General features: G+C 37.9%; 1 protein-coding gene across 1 annotated transcript in view; it reads left to right on the top strand.

Annotated features, from left to right (window-relative positions):
* PPFIBP2 (PPFIB scaffold protein 2) overlaps positions 1 to 27787 on the top strand; it is a 111228-nt gene that overhangs the window by 70802 nt on the left and 12639 nt on the right. The window contains exons 7-18 of the mRNA XM_086749034.1: positions 7698 to 7790; positions 11428 to 11536; positions 13070 to 13102; positions 14851 to 14912; positions 17733 to 17808; positions 19559 to 19618; positions 21445 to 21542; positions 22541 to 22605; positions 22865 to 22933; positions 23383 to 23443; positions 24991 to 25032; positions 26854 to 26998. Coding sequence (XP_086605160.1) covers positions 7698 to 7790; positions 11428 to 11536; positions 13070 to 13102; positions 14851 to 14912; positions 17733 to 17808; positions 19559 to 19618; positions 21445 to 21542; positions 22541 to 22605; positions 22865 to 22933; positions 23383 to 23443; positions 24991 to 25032; positions 26854 to 26998 — 913 coding nt within the window. The remainder of the gene's footprint in view (positions 1 to 7697; positions 7791 to 11427; positions 11537 to 13069; positions 13103 to 14850; positions 14913 to 17732; positions 17809 to 19558; positions 19619 to 21444; positions 21543 to 22540; positions 22606 to 22864; positions 22934 to 23382; positions 23444 to 24990; positions 25033 to 26853; positions 26999 to 27787) is intronic.

Below are 27787 nucleotides of genomic sequence, written 5' to 3'. Positions count from 1 at the left end.
AGTAGTATCAGGGATGCTACAAACACTTAGATGATCACACTTGGTGATTTTAATGCATTCTGGCACTTGAAAGGGAAAGGCAAAGGGCAGGGCATTTTCCTCAAGTGAGTTTTTCCCGTTATGGTTACATAATAAATAGTGCAAAAAAAAAAAAAAAGTGACATGCATTGGAGGAAATTCTAATCCTTACTCCCCTTCAGATATGGAGAGTTCTAAACATCAAAGAAGCTTTGCTTTTTACCATATTGGTTAAGAAAGAGTGTATGAAATGGGGAACCATGTGAACAACATCCAATGGTAACAAGCAGCAGGTGGGAGCTGGGAAGGACAGCAGTTATGGAATACAGTAACACGTAGGAATTGCCATGTTTTGCCCTACTTAGTGATCCTGTAAGGTGACCAACTAGCAGGAGAGGATTACCTGGCAAGTGAAGATTACTAGGTCCAAGATTTATACATTGCTGATTGAAAAAAGACTTCATCTTCCACGTTGACATAGGAGAATTTGAAATCCAGGGCAGCGTTAGAAAACTGTTTGTTCTCCATAACATTGCTAGTGGAATATTTGATAACTATGCATAAGTAATTTACCTGCAGTGACATAATATGTTTGGGGTGTGTGTGTTTTTTTTTTTTTTACTTATCCTCTGAAGTTTTCTTTAGAGATTAAAAGATAGCTTAAAGAGAGCAATTTCTGGCAGAGGTTGCAAGCCAGACAGGCACCAGCTGCTGTTTTTACCATCTGTGGCTCTCTCAGGCTCTTTCACCCATAATTGTCAGTGCCTTGTGTACAGAAGGCCTAAGCAGTCTCGTACTACCTGAAAATCTAAACAGGTCTGTGCAGTGCCTAATTGCTACAGATGGCAGCCTGCTCCCAGCAGCCATCTTCTGAGAGGCCTTCAGCACTTCCCATTACCTGGCGAATACAAGGAGGAGGAGGCTGCTTGAATTGTTGCAGGATATGCACAGTCAGCCTGACTCCTGTAAAGCAGCAAAGCTTTTGGGTGCATTTGTGTTGACAGGACTCTTAAGTACCCCGTAGGTCTGGGCCTGTGATGAGGGTGAAGCTATGACCTGTGAAATTGTTTTGCCACTGCAAGGAGGTGTGTGGCCCCCTTTCATGGAAAAGTTGAGTTTTATTGGCCTGGAAGCCTTTGTTGTATTGTTAAGTGATAGGAGACATTCCTGCTGAGACGCAGAAGGATTCTAATCTGATGGAAAAGTTGAGAATCATTGTGTTAAGTATGCCCTGAATTATTAACTAACCCAAGATGTGATTAGATTTCTGGCCTCTTGAAAGTGGCAAACCTGCGTAACAAAGCAAGGAAAATGAGTGGTGGTGTGTAAAGCTATGGAAAATAAACAGCATTTTTGGTTTGCTCATTGAGTCATTTTCAAAATTATTTCAGACTGTCCTGAATAAGCATTAATCCAATTTATTAAGATAAACAGGGGTTGCTTTCAGTCAAACTGGATACTTATTTGAATTCTAATACTTTAACCCTATTTCAGCTCCTTTTACTGTAAATTTTACTAATTTTCAATACAAACACGATTTCAAACATCAGAATGAAATTTATTAATATATTTTCTTTATATTATTAGGCTACGACTGCTGCTTAAATTTGGTAATAGCTTTGAGTGTCTTTCTGAACTCCTTGCCTCCGCTAGCCAACTACATGTTTCTAGTGAATAAACCACTCTTATGTATGCCAGCACTCTGTCTTTAGTTTGCTCTTGTTTATACATACACAGTTGTGTTGTGGTGACCTAAGTGCTTCAGAATGAAACAGTTCTCCACACTGACAGTGCCTGAATGAAATTAATCTTGCTGGAATGGTATCTCTGAATGTCATGGCTACTACAACACGCTCCTCCAGTGTATAATGCCTCAAATGAAATTGCAATTAGTATTTTTACATAAATAGAACAAAGCTATGGGTGACAGAGCTAGAGCCCTCCTTATAGACTGTAGCTGGCCAGTTACTGCTTTCAAGACTGAGTTTAGGTTTGACAGAGGTGAGCAGAACAGGGACTTGATAGATTTGCTATTATCAGAAGTCATAGTCCCCAGTTTTAACCCTAGTAGTGTTACAGAGGCATCCAGTAGTTAAACCATTTTAAACAGGCTGTTAATTTTACTTCATAGCTGACTGCAATTTCTAAATATAACAACAGGTTTTTTTTAAAGTTTAAAATTAAACATGCTGTTGCAGAGTAATTCAGATAAAACATATTTGTTCTGTACTCTAATTTTATGTTGGCTTATTTCACAGCAGCTGTTTCCAGTCACATAGAATTTATCTGTAGAATTATTTCTCTGGTTAGGTTGGGAGGAACAAAACAAATTAAGATGTCTTTCTAAATATGAGCAGGTTTTAATGTGTCAGATTCGTTTCACTTTATCTTGTGCAGCTGTGGTATTGGTTTTAGTTAGCAGCAAAGAGTTTATCAAGCATCTCTAACCTCCTTTCAAAGGTATTAATTTCACACTGAATGCAACTTGTCTCTGGCTCTTCAAAAGCACATGCTAAATTTAAAGTGCCATTTATTTATATATATAACACAGGGGCCAGGAGACTATCTGCTTGTAAATGGACTGTCTCACTCTTGGCTTTGTTATTTTAATGCCTTTTTTGTAGAATAATGCTCTACTTTTGTCGCAGTGATGCTGTGGAGGTTTCTGAAATCCCGCATGAGGGAGTTTGTGTAGCTTTTATCTTACCTGAGAAGCCTTAGAAATTTTGGAAATGTGTTTTCTTAATGTAGCAAGGTATGAGAGAGAAGTGTTATCAAGTGATTAATGGCAGCTCAGATGCCTGCTCTACCTGAACACAGATAGAAGACACCTTCTGTCACTATCAGGAGACTGGAGGAGTAATTGTCCATTTCAGCTTGCTTAAGAGCCCTTCTTCTGTCCTACTTTTTCTTTTTTAGCATGGGATAAGTTTTGTGGGTTTTGCTTTTTCGTACTGAGGATCTGAAGTTTGCTGTAAGCTGTTGGGAAGTGGCTTTTGGCTCTTGTGTGGACACTTATGAATTAAATATGTAGTGCATAGTTAGCTGCAATTTCAAAGAAACTTGAGCCAGTGAGCCACTGACTCCCACTGGAGAATTTGGGGTGTTGTCTCACCTGAATCAGATTAAAGATATAGTATGTTAGTGTTAATAAATTTGCATGCTGTGAAAGAATCTCAAAAATGAGAAGCCTTTTCTGGCTTGAAACTAGAAACAACTGTAAAGACCTATATTGCAGCTGCAGTTCCTCTGTTTCTCCTCCTCAGACCAGGATCCTTCACCAGGATAAGGATATCTGCCATTTCTGTACTGTCAGGTTTGCCCTGAGGGAAGTCTGTGTCATCGCAAAGTGTTTCCCATTCTTAATGTGAGGAAAAAAATAAAAGAATTACAAGGCAACGGCAGAAGTGTTTCTGAACTCTCCCACATTGCCACAGCTAGAGCAGCTGTCAGTTTGTGCTCAAATGTCTGTGCATCTTGTTAGAGCAGTGGTTCTTCAGAACCTTGTATAGGTTGTGTTCTCTGTCAAAGACGAACACAGACTAAAGCTTTGGTGCTTAAGAGAAAGCAAGGGAGATAGATGTGTGTCCAGTCTCCAGTTGCTACTGCTCAGTGAGGTATCTGATTGTGGAGATAATGTTAAAAAGAAACAAAATCAAAGCATGGAAGATGGAGGGATTGTGGATAGTACCTAAATAGTACAACTAGTCCTATGGATGTTCTGCTTCACAGTGCTCTGGTAAGAGAATGAGCTAGCTAGGGGGATGTTCTCCTCACCATTGTCCTTCTGTACTGCTGCCAAGTGGCTGATGTAGCCTCTGAACGTATGAAGGATATGGTTTCACCTAGGGAAGCTGATACTGAAGAAGGCTATCTTTTTCTTACCTACGCAGCCCTGGCAAAAGATGTCAGCCTATAAAAGACTGGATATTGCAGAGTTGATATGCTGGGGCCCAGTACACTTTCTATTTTTTTCTTTTTTTTTTATTTGGATGAGGCTCTGAGCAACCTGATCTAGTCGGGAATGTCCCTGCTCCTTGCAGGGGGATTGAACTAGATGGCCTTTAAAGGTCCCTTCCAACCCAAAACATTCTATGATTCTATGATTGTTTATGGAGCTAATCCTTATTTACATGCACAAAAGGTTTGTTGAACAAAAAAGAATGAGCATCAGACATTATGATCCTGATTGAGAATAATATGCATAAAGTGAGATATATGCAACTACTTTTCTGAATTTCACCTTAAGCACAGTGCTCTAGAAAAATACTTAACTGATGTGAAACTCTTTTACCTAGCTGATGCATGTGCTTTTGAAAGGGAATCATTATGAATGTGTAAAGTTGTCTGTGGATGCTGATACAGTTTGAGACTGGTTGTGTTAAATACTTACCTGGTCGGAATAGTGTCCTGTCCTTGCAGTAGCAGTTCCGTAGCTTTGAGGTTACTGGTTCATCAGAGAGATTACAGGAGGACTGTTGTGACTTGTAATGAAGACAATAAAAAAATTATGCCATGTTTTCTGTTTTTCTGTCCACTGAAATCTTTTTTACTCCTTTGGGAGATGGATTAATCTCATCGAATGTATTCCACTTGAGAAGACTGAGAAATCACAAAACATATGTTGTTAATGTACATGAAAATTAAGAGAAAGGCACTCCAAACTAGTAACACCTGAGAAAATACCCAGCACTTTCTGCTACTGAGTTAAGAAATTTAAATGAAATGTTATATAGATTTTAATACTTGTCTTTGGTTTGCTTTCTGTAGCTGGATGTTTTTGTGTGTATCACTGATATATACAAATCCAAGAAGCCAGCCAGCAAATCGGTGCACTTTAAACTTGTTACTTTTTCTTCTGTGGTATTCTTTGATTTCTGCTATATATGTTGCTTAATTCTTTCTCCATGTCAACTGCCTAGCTAGCAAGCTAGGTAATGGAGTTATGCTGCACCTGGAAACAGAATTACTTCACTAGTAAATTCTGTGTATAAATTGTGAAGAGTAGGTTATGGCCCCAGCGGAGCCAGCAGTTTCTTCCTAGTAGATGATTTGGCTGTGTAAATAAATGTAATTAAGTCAATTTCAACAAAAATGTGCCTCTGACCTAGCATATTAAAACATGTTCCAGTTTTTCCTGATATATGACTTCATGTGACTGAATAAGTTTCTAAAAATGAGGGTCCAAATTCTGATCTTCACATTAGGATTAGAATAATTAATTAGTCTGGAATATAGATTCTGTTCTGTAGCTTTGTGCAATATTCCAGATTTATACCCATTCACATATACTTTATCAGAAGGGAAACACATAATCTGTCTCTTTTTAGTTTGCCTTTGATGTGCTTCATGTATTTCTTTGTGCTGCAACTGTAGAAATATCATCTTTGCTTCATTTTCTTTCTCACTTGTCTTTTCTCGCCCTCCCCCCCTTTCTTCCCATGTTTTCAGTCAGTAGTGAACCTGATCAGTGAGCTACAGGAGCAGATGTGTAAACTGCAGCTGGAAATTAATAGTAGAATCCAAGAAAGAAAGTCTCAAGATAGGAATCCAGACTTGACACCTAATGGTCCTGAATCTAGTCCAAGATCAGTGGTAGAGACTCTCAGCCAGAAGAATTGCTCTCAGTGTGATGTATGAGAAGTACACCTTGGCAGAAGCCTGTGTATTGCCTCTTCTCTTCTCTTGCAGAAACTACATTCTACTAACCAGAGCTATGTTGTGAATTATTGGCATTAATCTCTGTGGCTTTCATTAGCAAAGAGTGAGGTGGTCATAAAAATTACCAAAAACAGCAATAAAAACCTAAAAACAAAAAAAAACCCAGACACTCCACCCCCGATTACTGGGACAAATTTGATCACCGTTGATATCTGTCTACTAAAGCACAGATGTCTGTAAGACCCAATCACCTCTTTCAGGTTTTTTGTGATTTTCATTTTACTTGTAGCTCTGTACTACTGGTGTGGGTTTTGTTACTTTTTTTTTTTTTTTTTTTTTTTTAAATTTTGGAGTTTGTTTGGCTTTGGGTTTTTTTTTTTTTTTTTTTCCTTAGTTGAGATTTGTCTGTTTGATATGCAGCATGCTAGCTTGGTTTGGTAGTTTGCTGATTTTCCTCACAATAATGTCACCCTAGCCATGCATGGTGGTGTACCCCAGCCAGTCCTCTGAACACAGATTGTTAATTCCTGAATATCTTAAAAGCTTAACGCAAGTGTAAAATACAGTTTCAGGTAAGATTATCTGAAATCTATCCTTTCTTTTTTTTTAATTATAACATTAAAGTGAATTAAAAGAGCCATAATAAAAATAATCTACTTATACTTTTAAAACAACAGATCCAACACATTTTTGTTTATTCTCTGGCATTAGCAGTTACCAGAAAAGCATTTTTGAATTTACATTACAGATCTTAATTGCATTTGATCAAAACTATGTCACATGTCAAAACAAAAGCTACTTTGCATAAACTACTTGAGTTTACTGAAGGTGGAATGATACCAGTATGCCTGAAAAAGTCCTTTTTAATATTTGCTTTTAAATCAGTTTGCTTAGGTTGCCACATCTCTTCGGTTAAAATTTGGGTCCCCAAAATTCATTTTATAAATAATCTGCTTATATGATGAGAGAGTTTTTCACTAATTTTTCTCATAGGTTTGTTTTACAAAAGTAACTCGTTTGGGTTTGATGCCTATTTTGAAAATAGTGCTTTTGTTTCTGAGCTTGCCTCTGTTCAGAACTAATTAGTGAACTATTAGACTATAGTACAAGCTGCATATTGGAAAAATAATCTGAGAGTCAAATCTGGGAGTCATTCAAAATAAACATTAATTTAATCAAGATACTAGTATGGTTGCTTAATGTAGATACTATACAGGATCCTCAAATTGGGTTACACTTCCAAATTTTTCCTTTCCTCAATTCATTTTAAGACACTTGGTCTCATGAGAGCTCCATCAAGGATTTAATAATGTCCTTCAGAATGAACAGTAAGATAGAATTCTATCAAGGAAAGGGAGGATGAGCATTTAAGAGACAACTTTGTCAGAGGAATAAGTGGAGAATGTTAGGAACCCTGGCTGACTGCAGCTCTAGGCTGCATCAGCTCAGTTTGCAAAGTGGTAGACATCACTGCTGGAAGTAGCGTATTTTACTGTATGTGTGTGGTATTAAGTGCCTGCAACTTGCTAGATAATACTTAATCTGAGTGTTGTTTTTCTTGTTAAGTAGCTTAAACACCTCTTTGGGGAGAGGACTGTCACTTTAATGAAAGTTAGTAATCTTTTAGCTGCATGTTTCTGCGTACTTTCTGAGATGGCTGAAAAACAAAACAAGAAATAAGACCTCCCCAAAAAAAACAATAGTTAATGTTATGTGAGACTGCAGTTGTGGATTTTTCTGCTCGTTTTCACTGAGACACACATGACTTCACCAGACTCAGCTGTCTTCCTTAATATGACTAAGAAATTTGCTCATAATTTCAGGTGGAGTGTTTGAGAAAGTATTCCTTATCTCACAGTACAAAATAGGTTTTGTCATCTTAGATTAGGTCACAGTTTTGAATGTGATGGTTCAGTGTTCATTACTATGTGGATCATGCATCATTTTTAATTCAGGACTGTGGAAAATTAATATCTACCAGAGTAATCTTACTTTTGGCTGCTATTCTTCCTTTGCAGGGTTTGCTACAAGAACTTAAACACCTCAAAATTAAAGTGGAAGAACTGGAAAATGAAAGAAATCAATATGAGTGGAAATTAAAAGCAACTAAAGTAAGCAGAATACTTGGCATTTACTAATGACAGACTTGTTTCAGCTGGAAAGGGATAGGCTCCATGTCTCATCAATATGTACTTAGAGTTGCCTCCTGTCAGGGCCTACTATAAAGTCAAGTTTTCTTGAACCATCTTTGGAATAAGTATTTTGGTTTATAGATTTTGTAACTTCTTTTTGTGCCTTTTGCTCCCTCCTTGCAGTTTCCAGTCTTCTACCTTTTTGTAATTCTTTTTTTTTTTTTTAAAGGCATTTTGACTTATAAAAGAAAAAGGCTTCTTTGAAGGTTTTCTGTCTTTTATTTGTGTAATGGTGACAAGACTTTGTGAAAAATGCTTCCCAGACTGAAGAGAAGAGACATGCAAAGTTGATTGGGTGTTCACTTAGTATGGAATTTATTTTAATAGACATTAAGCCCAAAATACACCATGAGATCATCTGCTTTGACTTCGTGTATATCAAAGTGCATAGCTGCCTTACCCTTCAGTTGACCTTATGTCGTAGTTCAGGCCCGATCAGGACCAGACTATGCAGTCTCTCTCTCACTCCCCCCACCTTCCAAGAAAACAGGGAGAGAAAATATAAGGAAAAACATCTCGAGGTTTGAGATAAGGACAGGGAGAAATCCTTAAAGTTACCGTCACGGGCAAAACAGACTCGACTTGGGGAAAACTATTCATTTATTACTACAAACAGCAGGATAATGAGACAGAGAACAAGATAACCTCCACCCACCCCTCCCTCTTCCCAAGCTTAACATTATCTCTACCACCTTCCCCCCCAAGCAGCACAGGGTGGAAGAGGGAATGGGGGTCGCAGTCAGTTCATCATACGTTGTTTTACGCTGCTGCTTCATTGTCCGGGGAAGAACTCCTCACATTCCTCCCCTGCTCTGTTGTGGGGTCCCACCCCTACGCCACAGTCCTTCGTGGAACTGCTCCGGCGTGGGTCATCTCTTTCACGGAGTGCAGTCCCTCCAGAATGGCTGTCCCAGCGGGCCCTCCACGGGCCACAGCCTCCTTCAGGCATCCACCTCCCCTGGTGTGGGGTCCTTCACGGGCTCCAAGTGGATCTCTGCTCCTCCGTGGACCTCCATGGGCTGCAGGGGGACAACCTGCTCCACCATGGTCGTCACCACAGGCTGCAGGGGAATCTTGGCCAGGAGCCACATTACTCCTCCCCCTCCTTCTTCACTGACCTTGGCGTCTGCAGCCGTTCCTCACAACAGGCTGCTAGATGTCTCTCAGGATCTTTTTTTACATCTTATTCACTTCTCATCTCCTCTCCACTTCTTGCAGCCGGGCTGGACCGAGTCGGGCCCAGTCAGCTGCCTGGCGAGAGGCCAGAGGGTGAGGCCTGCAAGGCCCATGAGGCCTGCGCCCTCCCCCTCTGCGCCTGTGTCCCCGGTCAGCTTCTTCACATCTTCTCTCCTCTCTCTTTTTTTTTTTTCCTGTTTTCCCCTTCTTAAATACGTTATCACAGAGGCGTTACCACGGAACATTCTGCTACCAATCGGCTCGGCCTTGGCCAGCAGCAGGTCCACCCTAGGCCCAGCTGAGTCCACTGAACAAAGGGGAGCGACTTCTAGCAGTTTCCTACAGAAGCTACCACCTTAGGCCCCCCTCACTAACAAAACCACGACACCTTAAATCCTGGAAAGCTGTTGGATCTTAATGTGGAGACACTCAACATTTGAAACATTTATCATTTTCCCCAGTAGTTAATCTTTCAAGTTGAGCATTCTTATTGTTAAACAGTTGGATTTTATTTCTAGTTTGAATTTTTAGCCATTTTCTTCTAGATTAAAAAGCACCTCATTCTTTTTCCCTGTTGAGGTACATTTTTGTGCTGTAATCAAATGTCCTTTCATTTGTGTAGTACTATAATCCCTGTTCATACTAATGACTAACTTTTTTGAGTTGTGGTTGGGTCTTGGAAAAACATATTTCAAATTATTAAACTGAGTTTTCTTTTTAATACTTGATAGCTTGATCCAGGAATGACAGATAACTATTATTTGTATTAGCATTTTTTTTTCTTTTGAGAGTTCTTAAATAAATATTGAAATGTTGCTATCATGTCTTTTTTCCTATTAAGATAATAGCTCTTGTATCCATGAAAATGTTTTCTCTGACGTGGTGGAAATGAACAGTCTTTGGGAAAATATTTTCTCAGGCACTGTGTGGCCAACTGCCAAGACAGATAAAGATTATGGAAAGTGTAGGAGCAAAATGAAAATAAGAAAGTACTGTAAAATCCATTGAGTGAGAGAAGATACAGGTCTAGAAAGGAAAAAAGGACAGGGAAGGAGAGAGGAAGAAGAAAAATAATTGTAGAGATGACAGGAGTGAGACATTAAAGGAAAACGGAGCATTTAAAAGAGTGATGAGATCAAATAGACCAGGGAGGCAAATCCAAATCTGGTATAAAGAAGTCTGCAGCTTTTGTCTTCCTATTACTCCATCTTCTTAGATGAGAAATTGGAGTATTTCCATGGCTAGATATAAAAAGCATGTTAGTCACTGTAAGTGTAGGAGCCCTTCAGAGAAGCAACAAGGCAGATTCTTCTGTTCCATATGGAATTGCAGGCAGAGTGGTGATCTGCTGCTGCCATCCAGCCACTTGCTTCCTGGTCAAAATAAGTTTATGTATTAGAGTAAATTAGTCCATGTTTTTTTCCTGTTTGGATAATGTTGTGTGATGTTTTGCAATTTTTCTTGCTGAATTTTGAGAAACTGGTTATAATAGTGATTTTTGTTGGTGTGTCCGTCCCCCCCCCCCCCCCCCCCCGTAACTGGAAGGAGATTTGGTATGCTTTTGCTGGGGAAATACAGAATATTGATATATGAAGGCTTTAAGGCTGCTGAAGAAAATCTTAATGAAGCTACTGACTTAGGAAAGTATGCTGTTGACAGTTTGTCTCATGAAGAGGGAAAAAGAAATGAGAGTTACTGTATTTCAGGCTGGACAATCACAGATTTCTTTTCCCTGTGTATTGTTGAGATCTGTGATATGTGATATTCTATCACAGTCTAGTGGCAGCACAAACTGCAGTAAAGGTAAATGAACCACTGATATTTTGTGGCATATATGTGGTTATTTTCCAAGCCATACTTTGCTTCTAGCTTGTTTGCTGTGGTATCTGATATGAGGAAGAACAGTTTTGTCATGCTGCGGAGAAGAGGGCTCAGCATTAATAGATTCTCTGTTATATTAACAAGTAGTAACTAGGACCAAAAAAAAGTATCTTTGTAAAGATGCTTTGTTGTCTTTCAGTGGTCTTCATGCAAGACTCAGGAGTTGCCCTGTAATACTCATTATCTGACCAGTATTGTAGCATTTAGAGCTTTCCAGAGTTTTTTTACCTACATGAATCCTCAAAAATGTTACCTTTCTGTAAGTCTCTCTTCTACAAAAAGTGATTGCATTGGAAAAAGTGAACTTCTGTAAAAGGAATAGGATAGTAACACCATGAAATATATAAGGTTGTTATAGTGTTTATGAAATGTCCTGAATTAGGAACAGGACATCAATGAAACACATCAGTGTTATGCTTAGAAGTCTTCCAGTTCATGGTAAAAAAATCACAGAGAATCGGTGATGATGTTATTCTGAATTTGTTGTACTCTCTTTCAGGCTGAGATAGCCCAGCTTCAAGAGCAATTAGCTCTCAAAGACGCAGAAATAGAACGCTTACAAAGTCAGCTATCTAGGACCTCATCACATAGTGAAGTGGCAGAAAGAGGTAAGAGGGGAATTAAAATTAAAAATCCGAAACCCTACTTTAACTTCACTTTGGCAGCAGCTTGGCTTAGTATTTCAAAGCAATACAAGCAGATACAAGAATGAACTTACAGAATTTATTTTGGGAGGAAGAATGGTGCAAATTTATTTTGTCTTCAGGTAGAGTAGAAACCTTTAATGTGTGAAATTCTATCCCAATCCAGAGGGAGCACAAATTGAAATAAGTGTCCTAAGGATACTGCAACTTTTTCTACTGGAATTTTATTTCTAATTTGAAAGAGTCATTGTGATTCAGTGGGAATATATTTTTTGTGTATACCTTAAAAATTTCTTTGAAAAAAAATCTTTAGTTTCTGTTTTTTAAGGAAAAAATTGTCATGGTAGTGGCTAAGCATCATATTTAAATGTCCAAACATTCTAAAACATAGTCATTGATCGACATCGTTCCTTTCTTCGGGACTATATCCCCTTTAGGCTCCCTCTCCTATGAAAGGCTGGACCAGGTGGTCTTTTAAAGTCCCTTCCAGCCTGGGCTGATCCATGATTCTGTAGTATTGCAGGTTTCTATTTTAAATCTGCATTGTTGATACAGGTCAATGGCAAATAAACCAGTTCATTTAGCCCTTGGTCTCAAACAGTCATGTCACAGTTTTCTGAAATATTGACTCCCTGGAGCTTTTTTCAATTGCTGGGCTGTGAGCAATATGATATAAGTGACCTTTTTCTTCTATAATACCAACACTTAGCCATGCAGGAATGTTTGTGTGTCGTTTACCGCAGTGCATCATTTCAGCTGCACGAACTTCTTTTGTGGATGTTAACTAACACCTCCAAAGAGTGCCCTTGTTGAGATGTGACTTTTTAGGTGCTGAGCTATCTCCTTCTCAGAGCTGACCAAGAATCTCCTTAGTGGAATTAATGCAAATGTGTCTTTTTTAGAAGACTCTGTATTTTGACTGTTCTTTATTCCAAACAAGTGACTTAACATATACTTGGTGCTGATTTCACTCAGCTGCAGAGCTTCTGCATGTAGAGAACTGCATGTCTAACTAGAAAATTAGTTTGTCTAACAGCAGTCTTTTGTAGAGGAAGTCTTCTACTAATAGAATTTTGTATTTTCTGTGAGATTCCCCAATAATTTATGATATTTTAAGGGAAAGATTACAATACATTGAGAGCAGAGCAACTTTCGACTTCTAGTAGTATGTCTGTTCCTGTTCATGCTGAAGATGAGTGAAACTGTCCTTTGATTCCAGTGGGAGAAGAATCAAACCCTGTACAGATTCTTTAGGCTACATTTAAGGAAACAACGTAGAATATATTTGAATGGAAACAGTATGCAGCAGTAATAATTCTTCTGCAAAAAAATTTACTGATTTGTCAGATTTCTAGGTGATCTTCTCAAATAAAGTTGAAAAATAATGTCAATGTACTTGTAGTATGGTAGAATGCATATTCTAATTAAATTGCAAAACTTATCTAATATGTGCTTTTTCTACATACTTTATTTGACTCTCACCATTTACCATCGTAGAGGAAGTTTATAGGAGAAGGCTAAAAGAAAAACGTAAGCCTTGCGATTCACTTTTGGCTTTATCTCACTGTTTCTTTCACACAAATTATAACTCAAGTGCATTATGCAGGAATAATTCAATGTTTGTTTAGATTTGGCTGTCTAATTGTAATATACATGAGACATTGCTTTCATTGCTTGCAGCAAGGAGACAGCTACTTGCCCTGCTTAGTAAGATTTCACTTCAGGACAAAAAGAAATCAGAGGTTCACCAATGGGATAGTTGGTCTTCAAAGGGACATTGTCAAGGTTAACAGAGCCAAAACTTAACCTTTTCCTCTTTTTATTTGTACATATGTAAACCCCATATAATATTGTAAAGATAGCTTTAATTGAAAGCCTCCTTGCTTGGAGGGGAAGGATTTTTGGCTTTTTGTTTTTTTAATCAGTGCACTAAATTTAAAAAGAACAGTCAGAATAAAAGTGTTTCCATCCTTGATATTGTTATAAATATTGTAAGTAAAGTTTGGTTTAATGTGCTTAAAAATACCTTGACACAGTTCTTTTTGAAGTCTAGTATTTATAAAGAGAAATTAGTAGGACTGTGATTTTTAATGGCTTTTTAAAAATCTTCCAATTGCTTGCTCACTGCCTGCTGGCTTTAGTTTTTGATTTCGCTGTGTCTGTGCATGTCTTCTGTTACTAAGTGTTCTCTTTTGCAAGGGAAATGTTTGCGAAGTTCATTTAAGTGTTTTAAAACATAATCATTACAAGATGTGTATTTTTCAGAATCACTACAGGAAAAACTAATTACTTGGGGTTTTTTTGCCAGTAGTCTAGATCTGACATTGTATGTTCAACATCTAGTTGTAAAATATTTTTTTTTTTTTAAATATGCTCTTTAGCAGTATTGATTTTCTTTCTTCTCTCTCACTTCATACTTGACACATCTGTTTTTCATAGTCTTTTGTGGAACAAGTGGTCTATTTTAATGTCAAAGCATGAATTTCTTGATTGGCAGTTACAGCAGATAAAGTATTTCAGGTTCTGTCTCTATCATCTAGATTTTATTTAGTATAGTTTGGTAGTGGAGAACTTGCTAGGAATAGTGTGTGGAGAAGAAATGAAAAAATTGGTTCAGCATGTTTAGGATGGCATGATTAACAACCTCATAAATTTTCAGAGAGTGTGTTTTAATTGTTTTTGAGTATAACGTTCCTGAATAACCTCCAACTTGTAACAATAAGTTGTATGTGAGGCAATTCTGTATTAGCCCTTGATGTAGATATTAACTCAGTTATTCATACTGAAATGTTTTAAGAAAAAGAAAAATATTACAATTTTTTCTCATCTCAAACTAGTTTTTGTTATTTTTCATTTCCAAGTTTCACAAGTGTCCCTAAATTACTTCTCATAAGCTGGCAAATATTTTTTTCCAGATGGGATATAATTAATTTTCAATCATACTTAAAATTATCTCCTTAAATGTATTACAGAAAATGACCTCTCATCTTTTGCAGAAAAAGCATCAATGTTTCTTTTTTTAAAATTACTTGACTTCTAGAGTGTAAAATAATATAATGTATCTTTTTATAACCAAAACCAGCATGTTTGTGGTTGTGATGCTTTTAGTAGTTCAGCTTTTGAAAAGCTCAAAGTTAAATGTAGTTTAACAGTGCATTTGCCATGCCACTGGCATGGTTTTGGTTACTCATAAGAGCATCAATATATCACAAACATATATTGTTTACAATAAATATAGTAAGTGTATTTTCGTTATAACATTTTTAAAACATTTCTAGATCAAGAAGTTCAACGGTTGAAGATAGGAATGGAATCGTTATTGGCTGCAAATGAAGAAAAGGTGAGAAAATAATCTTCGTTGTATATAATAAGAATGAAATAATGTTTTTGACTCCCTGTAATGATTGGAATAACCTGCCTTCTGTAAACATGGTATTGCTCTGATTTTTTTTTTTTTTATTATTGTGACAGAAGGTTGATTTTTTAAGTAGAAATTGTGACTGACCTTGCTAACTGGGCTCCAGAGCTAGAGGATGTTGAATCTCCACCATCAGATGCCATTGACTTACTACATGAATTGTTCCTTATTTTTTGAGCGGGGGGTGGGAGTTGAGGGAGATTAATTCTTCAGGAGACTTTAATTCTTGTTTTTAAGATAATAAACCGGGCCACAGGATTTTCCTTTATGGTGACACACTCATGTACAATCGAATAGACAATAATATACATCCCTAAAACCTTCCTTCTAGTATTTGGGGAGTTAATTCTGGAGAATATGAAGATGACTCATAATAACCTTTAGTTCTTAAAAACACAAAAAGCCAGGATTTACATCTGGAAAATAAAAGATGTGGCATTATCTCTTGCCAAAGTTATTCCAAGTCTGCATAAGATTTTTGCATTTGAAGAGAACACAAAATATTGTTGCTTATGTCCTAATACCTGGATATACTCCTAGGGAAAGGAGTGTTGTTTCCTTGGGTACTGTAGTGTTCGAACTAGTGGACTGGTGGTTGGCCCACAGCTTCTTACATGTTTAATTTAGAGCTGTTTACTTCAATAATATTGCAAAATAAAAATACTCTTCCTGAGGGAAAACAGTTCTAAATAGCTTTTGGGATAATTCTAAATATTCCTTTTGTCATTTAGGACAGAAAATGCTTAACTAATCTGCTAGTAAGTGATGCTTATACTTATTTTCTAAAAAACGAAGTATCTTAGTCTCAGTTCTTTGCTATGAAGAGGAACCTATTGCTTCTATCCATAGCTGGGATAACTGTGTATCTGTTTTAGGCCTGTTTTGGCTTGTGTATACTTGCTGAGACGTGAAGGGAGGATCAGCATCATCTACCACTCTGTGATGTGGTAAAGGTCTGGTTTCTGTGCAGTTACTCCTACAACTCAGTTGATACCTGCTGTGACTGTAATGTAGCGTACGTGTACTGGAGGAGATTTTCATTGCAGTGTCTCTGACACTGACCTAGCTACAGCAGTGCAGCAGCTCAGTATCAGCTAATCACTTCAGTACTTGCCAACACCCCTGAAAGGTTTGGGGTTTTTTTCCAGCACCCACTTCTCTGCTTCTGTGGCTTTTCTGACACCTACTTGTGAAAGCTAGTTCTTTATTACTTGCTTGGGTTTGTATTCAGTGCTCTGTAGTGACAACACTGGGCAAGATTATGGCACACAAATGGTTCAGAACTGGGGTCAAAGAAACAGGACAAACTATAAGAGTGCGAATTGCAAGATGGCACACTTAGTAACCGATAGCAAGAATTTATTATCATTGGAGACACAATATCATCTATGGAAATGGGAGAAGTGACAGATCCAAACAATTAAATAGTGATTACTACCCATTGCTATGTTGTGTCTGTGCAAAAGGCAAGTCCACTCCCTGAATTCAAGATACTTTCCGTACATAATAGAAAAGCATGAGGTATTAGAGAAAGAGTGGAGTAGGATAATGCCTCGGACATTCATGAGATCTCATTTCTTGGATACTGTACAGGTTTGACTGCCTAAGTTCAAAGAGGTGTGTTCAAAACTCATGTAAGTGTAGATGTGGGAATGCAGAACATGTCCTATAAGAGAGGATTAAAGAACACAACTAGACAGTTCACCTATACAAAACATAAACATGATTTACTTTACGATTACAGGTAGAATGCTAGCAAAAAACAAACACTGCCCACTTCAGGCAGTTGAAGTTCAACTCCAGAATATTCCCTTGACTCTTAGAAGTAAAAGCAGATTTCCACATTATGCCTCTGTAAATAACTCATTTGCTAGTAATGTCAAACATTCTGGTTTCCTTATATCCGTAATTTCACACTGTCCAGCAGATGGGCTGTATGATGGCAAATAAAAGCCAAGAAATATTCTTTACAAGGCATGTGAGTATGACCTGATTCTGTGTCCTGGTTTCAGCTGGGATGGAGTTAATTTTTTTTTCTCAGTAGCAGACTTGTTTTGGATTTCATATGTGAAGTATGTTGATAAAAACATTGATGCTATGAGTTGTTGCTAATGAGACCAAGGATACTGTCCAGCTTCCCAGGTTTCACTAATGTGCAGGTGCAGAAAGCTTGGAGAGGTATAACCAGAACAGTTGACTCAAATTGGCCAAAGAGAATATTCCCTGCTGTAAACGTCACACTTGGTATATAAGTGGTGGTGGGCTAGTGAGCTGTCTCACTTTCTTTTGCTGTTCAGAATAGTTCCGGGATTGTTTGCAGGTTTTTTTTCATTCCGTGATTACTGCTCGGGACGGGCTGTATCAGTCATCGGGCCATCGGGTGGTGAGAAATTGTGCATCTTTTTTTTTTAATTATTATTATTATTCCTATTGTTATTACTATAGTTATTTTTATGTGTGTGTATATATATCTCTAATCTTTTCCTTTGCTATCCTAGTAGACTGTCTCTATCTCAACCCACGAGTTTTCTTTTCTTCCCCATACTCTCCCCCCTCCCCTGGAGAGGGGGAGGATGAGTGAGTGGCTGTGTGGTACTCAATTGCTGACTGTGGTTAAACCACGACATCCTGCTCTCTGGAGAAAGACCAGGCCAAAATCACAGAAATAAATGTGTAATACAGTGTTTCTGAAGGTTAAAAATGTAGGATTTAAAATATTATTTCATTTAATGCTTTTCACAGGATCGACGAATAGAGGAGTTAACGCTATTGCTAAGCCAGTACAGGAGGGTCAAAGAGATAATGATTGCAGCTCACGGTAAAATGTCTTGTGAATAATATCTTGATATCAGATCTTTTAAAAACTGCATGCACAACTGCTTTTTGTTGTCCTATTAAATAGATATGTATAGTAATATATATTTCATTATGCATATATATGTGTTGAGTTGGAGTGCTATGAGAGTAAGTATACACTCTTTCAGATATATACCACAGTATGTCTTGACAAGACTTGTGTGTTACTGCCTGTAGTTTGTGGAGATTTCCTTTTGTTTCCTATGCTGTAATCAGTATAAAAACGAGAGTCAAATCTGTCTGGAGATTTAGTGACAACATTCAGCAAGACTTCTGTGACTGAATATTATGCTTGACTCTGTAAGTCATAACCTAAAATTTGTTCTACATCAGTTAATAGTAAATCCCTCCTTGGAGCCTAGTTTTGATGCTATATGTTGTTTTAGATGGTGTCATTAAGGATTCTGATTGATAAGGGAGGATGACTGATGAGATTACTGCTCTGGCTGTAGAGCTGTGTGAACTGCTCGTCAGTTGGGTGTGAAGCACTGCATTTTTGTGCCGAGGCCATCTGAAATCAGCAACTGCTCTCCTTAAAACACTTTGCTATATACTGCATTGGGGCAGGAGCTTTGGTTGCAGCACTCCTACATCCATGCAGTGATGGCTGGGTGAACAGCTGGGGCTATGGTTTTATTAGCAACTTCATGCAATCCTGTCCCTCACTGATGGGACTCCTGTAAGTCCCTTCCACAGTGCAGGCCTGTGATTTATGTCCTTCATGGCCAAAGTTTCATACTTACTTTTTCACTGCTGCTGATTGCCATCCCCTCAGTTGTGCACCGGTCGTAAAGGCCAGACCAAAAGGAATTACAGCAAAAAGGATGAAAAGGAGGGAGCAAACAGCAGGACACTCATGTAGACAGAATTTGTCTACACAGGGGCAACTAGGCAAGTTCATTCAAATTAGCAAAAGGCATGAGTTTACAGTATTCTTATTAAACTGCATTATATCCCTCTCAAGAATCTATTATTCAAAATTAAAATTACATTGTTTCATTTAAATTAATCCATCTGTAGGATATTAATAAAGTATACAGATAGGTATTAAGTTTGTATGATGTTTCCTGTGAGCATTATGTTATGCATAACTGTTTTTTACAGTGTAAAATGATATCAGGATACCTTAGCAGATTATGAACATTAATTAATTAAATACATGCCATATTCAGATTTCCTACACCATAGTTCAATTCAGGAATGGAAGTAATAACCAGCTGACAGCCAGCCAGCTAGCATCAATAACACAATGTTTTCCGTTTATGTCATGGTCTTATACGACATTCATAAAAGGGAACCTGATCTCAGCTGCAATTTGATACTGTTAGGAGGACTTGGTTTTTGTTTGGTTTTGTTTTTTTTTTTTGCTAAAATGTGTTACAATGAATATAATAAGTTCTGTTGCCCTTCACTTCCACTAAGAAAAATCCTGACAACTGACTAGGCAAGTTCTAGTTTGGAGGGAACAACTGAAAACCCGTGGTTGCTTTGGTGCACACAGTATGATATATTTAGTTCCAAAATCTGAGGAAAAAAAATCTTTGTCCCATTTATCAGTTACACTGCAGGAAGTGGAGTGGGTTTTAGGACAATCTCATTTTAAGTTGCCATCTTAGTTTTCAGTGCTAAATTTAGTCTGGGAAACTTGACCTTCTGAAAGGACAGCTTTGTTGAACGTACATCATCACATTAACAAACACAATTATTTTCAGGTCTTGTACGGCAGAATGGAAACTGGTATTTAACACACAAGAATAGGGATCAAGAGTCAGGTAAATCTCTCTGAATGTTCATTTAAAGACTAAAAAATACCAAACTTCTCTCACTTGAAAGTATTCTGAAAGGAAATACAAAGGTGTGATTGTAGCTTTTGGAGACCTAGTGATTTTAACTTCCAAGATAGCAACACCACGTTACCCTGAGAGTAGGTGCTCCCAAGTATAACCCCTGCAGTTCTTCTCCTGAGAGGTGGCTTGTCTCATGTCCTGAGACACAGCTTTTGGAGAACACTTGTGTGCATGAGCAAGAAGCAAGCCATGACACTCTGGAGTATTAAGTTGGTGCTGCAAGGAGGGTGATGACATTAATGTATGCTAGTATAGGCGTTCTGTAATAATAATAATTCACATAATAAAACAAAAAGAAAGCCTGAAACCTGTGTGGGAATTAGAGTGTATACTGAGATTGTCCACACTGAGGTGTGTGCTGTGATGGCTACAGTATTATCACAGCCCTGATGAGCTTGCTACCTTAGGTGTGTTTGTGGGAGTCTCATGTTTAGATTCCCAAGAAATATCTTGCTGATTATTTATTTTTAGTTCTAGAGGTGTGTTTTAAAGGTTTCCTTTGAAGTGTACTCCCTGCTTAAAAACTTTTGGTAAAATCAGTGGGTTGAAATTTTGTCTCTAACTGTTCCAAAGAATTACTTGACAGAAACACAATATATCGTAAGCATTTCTTATTTCTGCTTAAGGGAAGCTACAGGTCATGTTGACAAAAGATGACTGATTCTTGACCATAAGTAGCACATACATTTAAAAAAAACAAAATCCATTTTCGATTGAAGTAGGGCAGCTGCTTGAAACAGCCAACTCACTGACAGTTGAGTAAAATGTAAAGGCGCTGTCTTAACTCGACTGTAGGTAGCTCTTTTGGCTTTAGTCATCCGTGCTAACTGAAGGGCTGTGTACCTGGAACCATAGCATAAGTGTGACTTCACATCCTGAAGGGCCAAAGGTCAGTATCGGGTTTGTTGGCAGTCTCTGTAGCTGAACTGCGTGATAACCAGGCTCATGTCTAATGAGTTTTCAAGTGATCTCTCTTCTAATAGTGCCAAGACTTAACCATAAGATTTGCTATTTTTTTCATGACTGCCTAGAGCTGTTATGCATCTGTCACATAAATTAGGAATTATTAATGTGCTTAAAGGCCAGACTAAATTTCTCCATCATGGTGTGTCAGCCCTTCCGCATCCTGTATGCAACTCTATGCATAAGAGATCTTCAGAAAAAATTCTTACCCAAAATACTCTGGAAGATTGCTGAGCACTAGATATTCAGATCCTGATCTAGTATTGCAGCTTTGATAACTTAGGAATAAAAATTCTACTAAATAATGAATTTGGAGTATTTCAGTATTTGTTTAGATCTGGGATATCCAGAAAAACCTGCAGTGTGTGTACCATGTTCATCCTTGAACTGAGCTTGGGGCACTGCATTATGACACAGATGATGTCAAACATGCATGCTACCTGTAAAGCAATAAACTGTGAGTGAGAAAATGGTACCAACTTGAACTTGTCTCAGAACATCAAATGATGAATTAGTGGTTCAGAAGCTGTGTCATAAGCAGCTCAGCTACTCACAACAGAGCACAGCGTATAACTAGAAGTGGTGAATTTGTTGCTGTAGTATAAATCAGCTCACTTGTAAGTCAGAGCCTGAAGGAGGGGTGGGGAGCAGAGAGGCTGGTAAACGCCATGCATCAGATGATGGAAGGAGAATTTAGAGACTGAAGTATTTAGACTGTCTGATATGGTCCTAAATGTTGAGGGGGGTTTTGGCCTGTTTCTCTCTTTCTACTTCTTTAATCCTTTCAGGCTCTTCCGTCTCTGGTGGCAGTGAAGAGGAACTTGAGACGACTTTAAGGAAGTGGAATCTTTTTAATAATCCTCAAGGAGAATTAATTAAAACAGAGGTACTTAGTAAAGGTGTTTTAGAAGCAAGTTTGCTGTATATATGCTGCCAACCTCATGAAGTTCAACCAGGCCAAGTGCAAGGTCCTGCACCTGGGTCATGGCAATCCCAGGCACAAATACAGGCTGGGCGGGGAATGGATTGAGAGCAGCCCTGAGGAGAAGGACTTGGGAGTGCTGGTGGACGAGAAGCTCAACATGAGCAGGCAATGCGCCCTTGCGGCCCAGAAGGCCAACCGCATCTTGGGCTGCATCAAGAGAAGCGTGGCCAGCAGGTCGAGGGAGGTGATTCTCCCCCTCTACTCTGCCCTAGTGAGACCCCACCTGGAGTACTGTGTCCAGTTCTGGAGCCCCCAGCACAAGAAGTACATGGACCAGTTGGAGAAGGTCCAGAGGAGGGCCACGAAGATGATAAAAGGGCTGGAGCACCTCTCTTATGAGGACAGGCTGAGAGAGTTGGGGCTGTTCAGCCTGGAGAAGAGGAGGCTCTGGGGAGACCTGATAGCGGTCTTCCAGTACCTCAAGGGGGCCTACAAGAAAGATGGGGATAGGCTGTTTAGTAGGGCCTGTTGCGATAGGACGAGGGGTAATGGTTTTAAAATAGAGGGGGGTAGATTTAGATTGGAAATTAGGAAAAAATTTTTTACGATGCGAGTTATAGAACACTGGAACAGGTTGCCCAGAGAGGTGGTGGAGGCCCCATCCCTGGAAACGTTCAAGGCCAGGCTGGATGAGGCTCTGAGCAACCTGATCTAGTCAGGGATGTCCCTGTTCCTTGCAGGGGGGTTGGACTAGATGACCTTTGAAGGTCCCTTCCAACCCTAACCATTCTATGATTCTATGATATATGAATTGTTTGTATTCATTTCTCTGTAGTAGCTGAAGTAATGTAGATGACGGTTTGGCCCTGGCTGAATTTTTGTGCCTGTTGGTATGGGCACTGCAGATTCAGAATCAGACACTAAAGTTACAGACTTGAAACTGTTATATTTTCACATAGGCCTCTTCAGGAGAATTGTCACCAGCTGTGCTCTCTCCAGTGCCACACAAAGCTGTGGAAATCAGGCAAGACCTTTTTTCCTTCTTTTTCATGTGGATTGTCCTAAGTCTGTAAAATTTAACCTGTTTAACTGTTGGCATTTTGTCTTGCCTTTTCTTGGCTTTGCAAGAACTTTTGAGTAGTTGTGAAAGCAGTGTTTGCCATGGGAGTTTACAATATTTAGTTTGACATAGTTTGAATTACAGCAATAAATTAGCACTTTTATATATCAGAAGATATATGTATTGTGGTACTTACAACTGTATACTTTATTCTGATTTAAAGTGGAAGCATTCCAGTATCTTCAACTAACTTAACCTCTCCACAAGAAGAATCTGTGGAAATCATAAATAGGTAAGAATGAGTGACTTTAATTGAAATGTAAAACGTATAGCCAGAAAATTTTTTAATAATTCTGCCTTTTTCCATTTTAATAATCTTTTTAAAAGCCCTTAATGTTGCACACTGTCCATAGAGAGTTATTACTGCCTACTTTTGCTTGTTAAATGCTTCTAAAACATCATCTATAGATATAAGGTTTAAAACTACACATTGCACCTTCTTACCTTTCATTGTTGATCAGAGGATGTCTGGTTGCTGTTTCTGACTTCCTGTATTGCAGTTCCCAATAGTGTGAGTTTTAGGCTAAAAATACAACAAAAGAAATGAAACCTCTAATTCTGAGTTATCTGTTATATGCAGACATTATGTGATATATACATCTGTCATATGATACAGTTGTGGCATGTGCACACATACTATGTTGTAATAACTGTTGCTTTTTTGCCTGTCATTGTTTTAAGGGTTCCACAGAAAAAAAAGTCAAGTAGTTTAGAAGATTTGCAGAGTGAATCCCTGGAAAAGGTTGGTTTATTTATAATTGCAATTTCTGGTGTTTAATATCATGACTAAAAAAAAAAAAAAGGTCAAGTATAAGGAATATTTTTGTTTCACATATAGTAACCCTAACCACCACTAACATTGTAGGTAGGAAGAAAGCCTCAATGATAATGCAGTTCAACTTCTTTTTTTACCCCATTGCCAAGCCTAGACTAAACAAACTAGGTGACACACCCATACATACATACATATCCTCAAATTCAGCTTTTCAGCTGAAAGAGAAGAAAAATACTTAAGAGAAATGCAACAAATAATGTTAATGAGGAGTCATTTTGTTGAACTGCAGCATTATTTTGTTCATAGGTAGGTGTTTTTAAAATAATTTTGACTTTCAAATTGCTAAAAATGTTAAGGCAGCAAAATCCTGAAAGTAATTAAATACCGGGACTGGGTATTTCCACATAGGGTTCCTTTTTGAGTGTTTGCATGTAAATACAAGTATCGGTCCCTAACTTAGACTTCTGATATAAATGACACTGCTGAAGATGGTAGTGATGCTGCCTTAGTTAATACAGCAGAAGCACTTTTGTTAATTCAAAGGCTTAATTCCATTCTGGAATAAAGACTTTCCAATTTACAAAGTCTCATTACATTATGGTTGAGAGGCTTTTTTTGTCATTATGTACGCTGACATTTTTCTGCACTTGAAGTTAGGCTTTGTAGACTGTTATTGACGCTTTCTGTACTCAAATTAGGCTTAATACTAGATTACCCACACCCAGTAATGCCGTTTAAAGTGGATACTAGTAATGTGATTGTTCCAGTTGTTCAGATTTTCTTTTTTTTTTTTTTTTTTAATATCTCTGAAGATGACACTGACCAAACAGAATGTTTGAAATTTGTGTTGCACCCCTTTGATTGTGGTCATTCATGTGACAAATCAGTTCAGAACTAACATTTCATTCCATGTGGAATTTATGAAGGTCTGTTTTCTTTTCTTTTCATCATTTAAAAATTATTTTCCTGTCTTAAATTCAAAATCTTAATTTGTCTCTATGATATGATATGATAAGGCTGTACCTACACATTTAGGCTGTAAATCTGCTCTATCTCTTCACTCAGAGTTACAGAGAAACAATAAACTACCAATAAAACACATTGATGTCTCTGACCTAGCTGTGCTGGTGTTTTTATCAATTCATTTCTATCACAGCTCTTTATGGTTTCAGCTGGATATATACAGTACTGTGCATGTTCTTTTTTTATGTCAATCATTTTCATATTGTTTTAAGTTAAACAACTGTTACGTTCCTTAAAGTAAGTCTAAAAGGACGACCCAGAAGCCTGAAAATAGAAAAATTCCTTTAATCACAACAGATCCTAAACAGGCCCGAATTTTGTAGAGTGAAATGAAGAGATAACAGACCTGGTAATATATTGTCCATGCATTAAGTAGCATCACTATAGTAATAAGACTACAATTGATGTTCTGTGTATGTATGTTAATACTAACATTTGTCTGTTGCTTTTTTCCATAAAACTTTGAAATTACCCTCCCTGCAACTCCGTAGTATGTAGACGGAAAACCAGTACAGCCTGTTGTAGAACAAGAGGTATATTAACTGTAAACTCTCTTAACATTTATCTGTTGTGGTGTGCTCTGATGGTATGGCTGTGTTTTCATTTTATATTCATTTTCTTTTTATAAATCGTTTCCGTAGTTCAGGTACTGACAAAGTCTGAGAGCAGGGGTAAAGATTTGAGAGGGAAATATTTTGTTTATCTAAAAGCTTTTATGTGATTTTAGAAGCGGAAGGCCATCAATTTCAGAAAGTAGCTAATGTAATAAGCAATTTCTCTACTCATATAATTTTTGGATGTACTCCTGCAGTTGCAAAAACAGGAACAGGGGCTGAGGAACTGAGGAATCTGGACTGCAGTTACAGTATTGCAAATATCCCTCTAGACCTTGAAGTAAAAATAGATAAACCAGTGGTTATCTCATTAAATATGTTATGCATCAGCCTGTCACAAACAATGCTTTAAAACAATTTTGTTAGAATGAAGTTACTAAATAGGAGCATACTATATGTTTCTGTTTCCTAAATATGTTTTGCGTATTTTCGGTACAAAGTTTTCCTAAATAACCTCCTTTCTAACACTCCCACTAATGTGAATTGGAGTTGCAGATTCATTGCTTCTCTGGAAAAGCCTCTACATTTCTACAGTTTTGACAGTTGTGGGATATAGATTTTTATCCAGAGTGATGGCTCCTTCATCTTTTAATTTGGATTCAGTATGCAGAAATCTCAGCATGCCATTTCCTGTAGACAAAGTACCTCTGTGAAATGCATAGTTGGGCTCGAAAAGTGTCTTGTTAGGCTCAAAACTGTCAGAGTTATATGCAAGTTCTAATCTACCCTTGTACAAGAAGCAAGATCCCAAAGTAGCTATCACTGAAAAATTGAATGCAGAGATGTTCTACTTTTAGCAGACCCTACGTACCAGTTCCCTTTCAATACAATATACTGAGACTTTGAGGACCGCCTCTTGTAGGCTGTGTTGCTGGAGGAAGGTCCTCCCAGTGTAAGTAATCTCACTCATGCTAGTGACACTGTGTATGTATACCATAACTGCAGGCAAGCATACATTAGCCTGACGTGGACAAAAATTGTAGAGTCAGCAGCCATTCAGACCTAAAATACGGCTCAGTCTATGCTTTTTTCTCTAGCATATATCAACAGCATACCTTGTGCTTAGGTTCTATAGTAAAATTGCCAATTATATATTTAGCTATAATTATCTATACAAAGAGATTCTTATTCTTAGAAAATTGAAATTTCTGTAGCATACTTCATTGTTTATTCTTTTACTGTTATTAATGGCGGTGGGCAAATATGTTTGACTAAATTTGAGTTATACAAATACTTTTGGCTTAAGTTCCAGCAAGATACAATTGTGAGGCAGAAACATAGACAGTCTGGTGAAACATAGGGGAAAAAATTGAGAGCAGACAATGGGCTGAGAAGTAACTAAATGCATTTCTGGCACTGTCAAAGTTGACCTTGGAAGGACCAAATTATGATGTAGTGCCAGGGCCCTAGAGGAAAGGTAGACAGCTAGAACAATTCTTACGACAAAACCACGTAATACTCAATATATATTCTATTTTAATGTAATGTACAGTCTGGGCTTAAGTGGAAGGGGCATATGAGGGAAAGAAAGCTGTGTCTTAGCTAGAAAATTTTGTCAGCTGACTACTGGATTTAAATGTAATTATCTGTAAGAAGGAACATGGAGGGAGTGGTGCGAGTTTGAACCATGAACGTCAAATACTTTCTGCTTTTCAAATATTGTGTATTGGATTGCAGATACTATGAGATATTTGTTGGGGGTTTTTTTTTAATCTATTTTGTTTTTCCCTCTTTAAAAAGAATAAGCCACATGTGAAAGGCAGCAAGTATCAAACCTTGCCAGGAAAGCTGCCTCGACCTTTACAGAATGGAGAGCAAGGAACATACAATTTGCCAGATGGCTGTGGCGTGAATGACAATGAGAACAACAGCATCCTGGGCCTAAGTATGTATCCGTGCCTCTCTGAGAGGGTCACGTAGAGGGGAAAAAAACCAAACTGTCTAGAGGGATTGGCACGTAATGTGGTATATAATCTGCTGTGCTAGAACAACGGGCTATCAAGTTCACATGATTCGGGCAAAGTTCTGCTTTTTTTTTTTTTTTTTTTTTTTTTTTTTTTTAAATAATTCCAAAATATTCCACATTATCCCACTGCAGATTAAAGGATGGTTTTAAGTTAGAGCATTCTGTTCTGTTGCACGTGCTGATATAATTTGCTGACATCATTGATAGCGTAAGTAATGAACACTGTTTTGGAGGTTGTGGGGAGAGCATTCTGAAAGTCAACAAATCTGTAATTAAAAATGATTAACTTCTAGAGAATAAACAGTATGTTTTCCACACACACTTCCAGTGCTCCCCTGAGCTCGTTGATCTGTTTTTTTTTTAAAAAACCCAAGCAAACAAACAAAAACACACAGCTAAGTACATCAATACTTCTCAAAAATGTACATCGGATTGGTGTATTAAAAGAAACAAACTCATCCCTTGCCATCACGCTGCATTTTAGTGTGTGAAACTTTACAATATAACTCATACTAATGTGCACATCAGACAAAAATCCTATTATCAGCACTATTTCTCGCTGCACCTTGTGAGGACTGACAAGTGAAAAATTAACTTGCTAGGTGCCAAAAAGCATCAGTGGATTTTGAAAATATAAGTATACTGTTATTCCACAACCATGTGTGGAAGCCTATATTAATTTGTTTTTAGTGACATCTTAAGCATGGA

This window comes from Chlamydotis macqueenii, chromosome 5, assembly GCF_036417535.1.
Source record: "Chlamydotis macqueenii isolate bChlMac1 chromosome 5, bChlMac1.mat, whole genome shotgun sequence".
NCBI classification, from domain to species: Eukaryota; Metazoa; Chordata; class Aves; order Otidiformes; family Otididae; genus Chlamydotis; species Chlamydotis macqueenii.
This window is presented reverse-complemented; position numbering and strand designations above follow the sequence as displayed.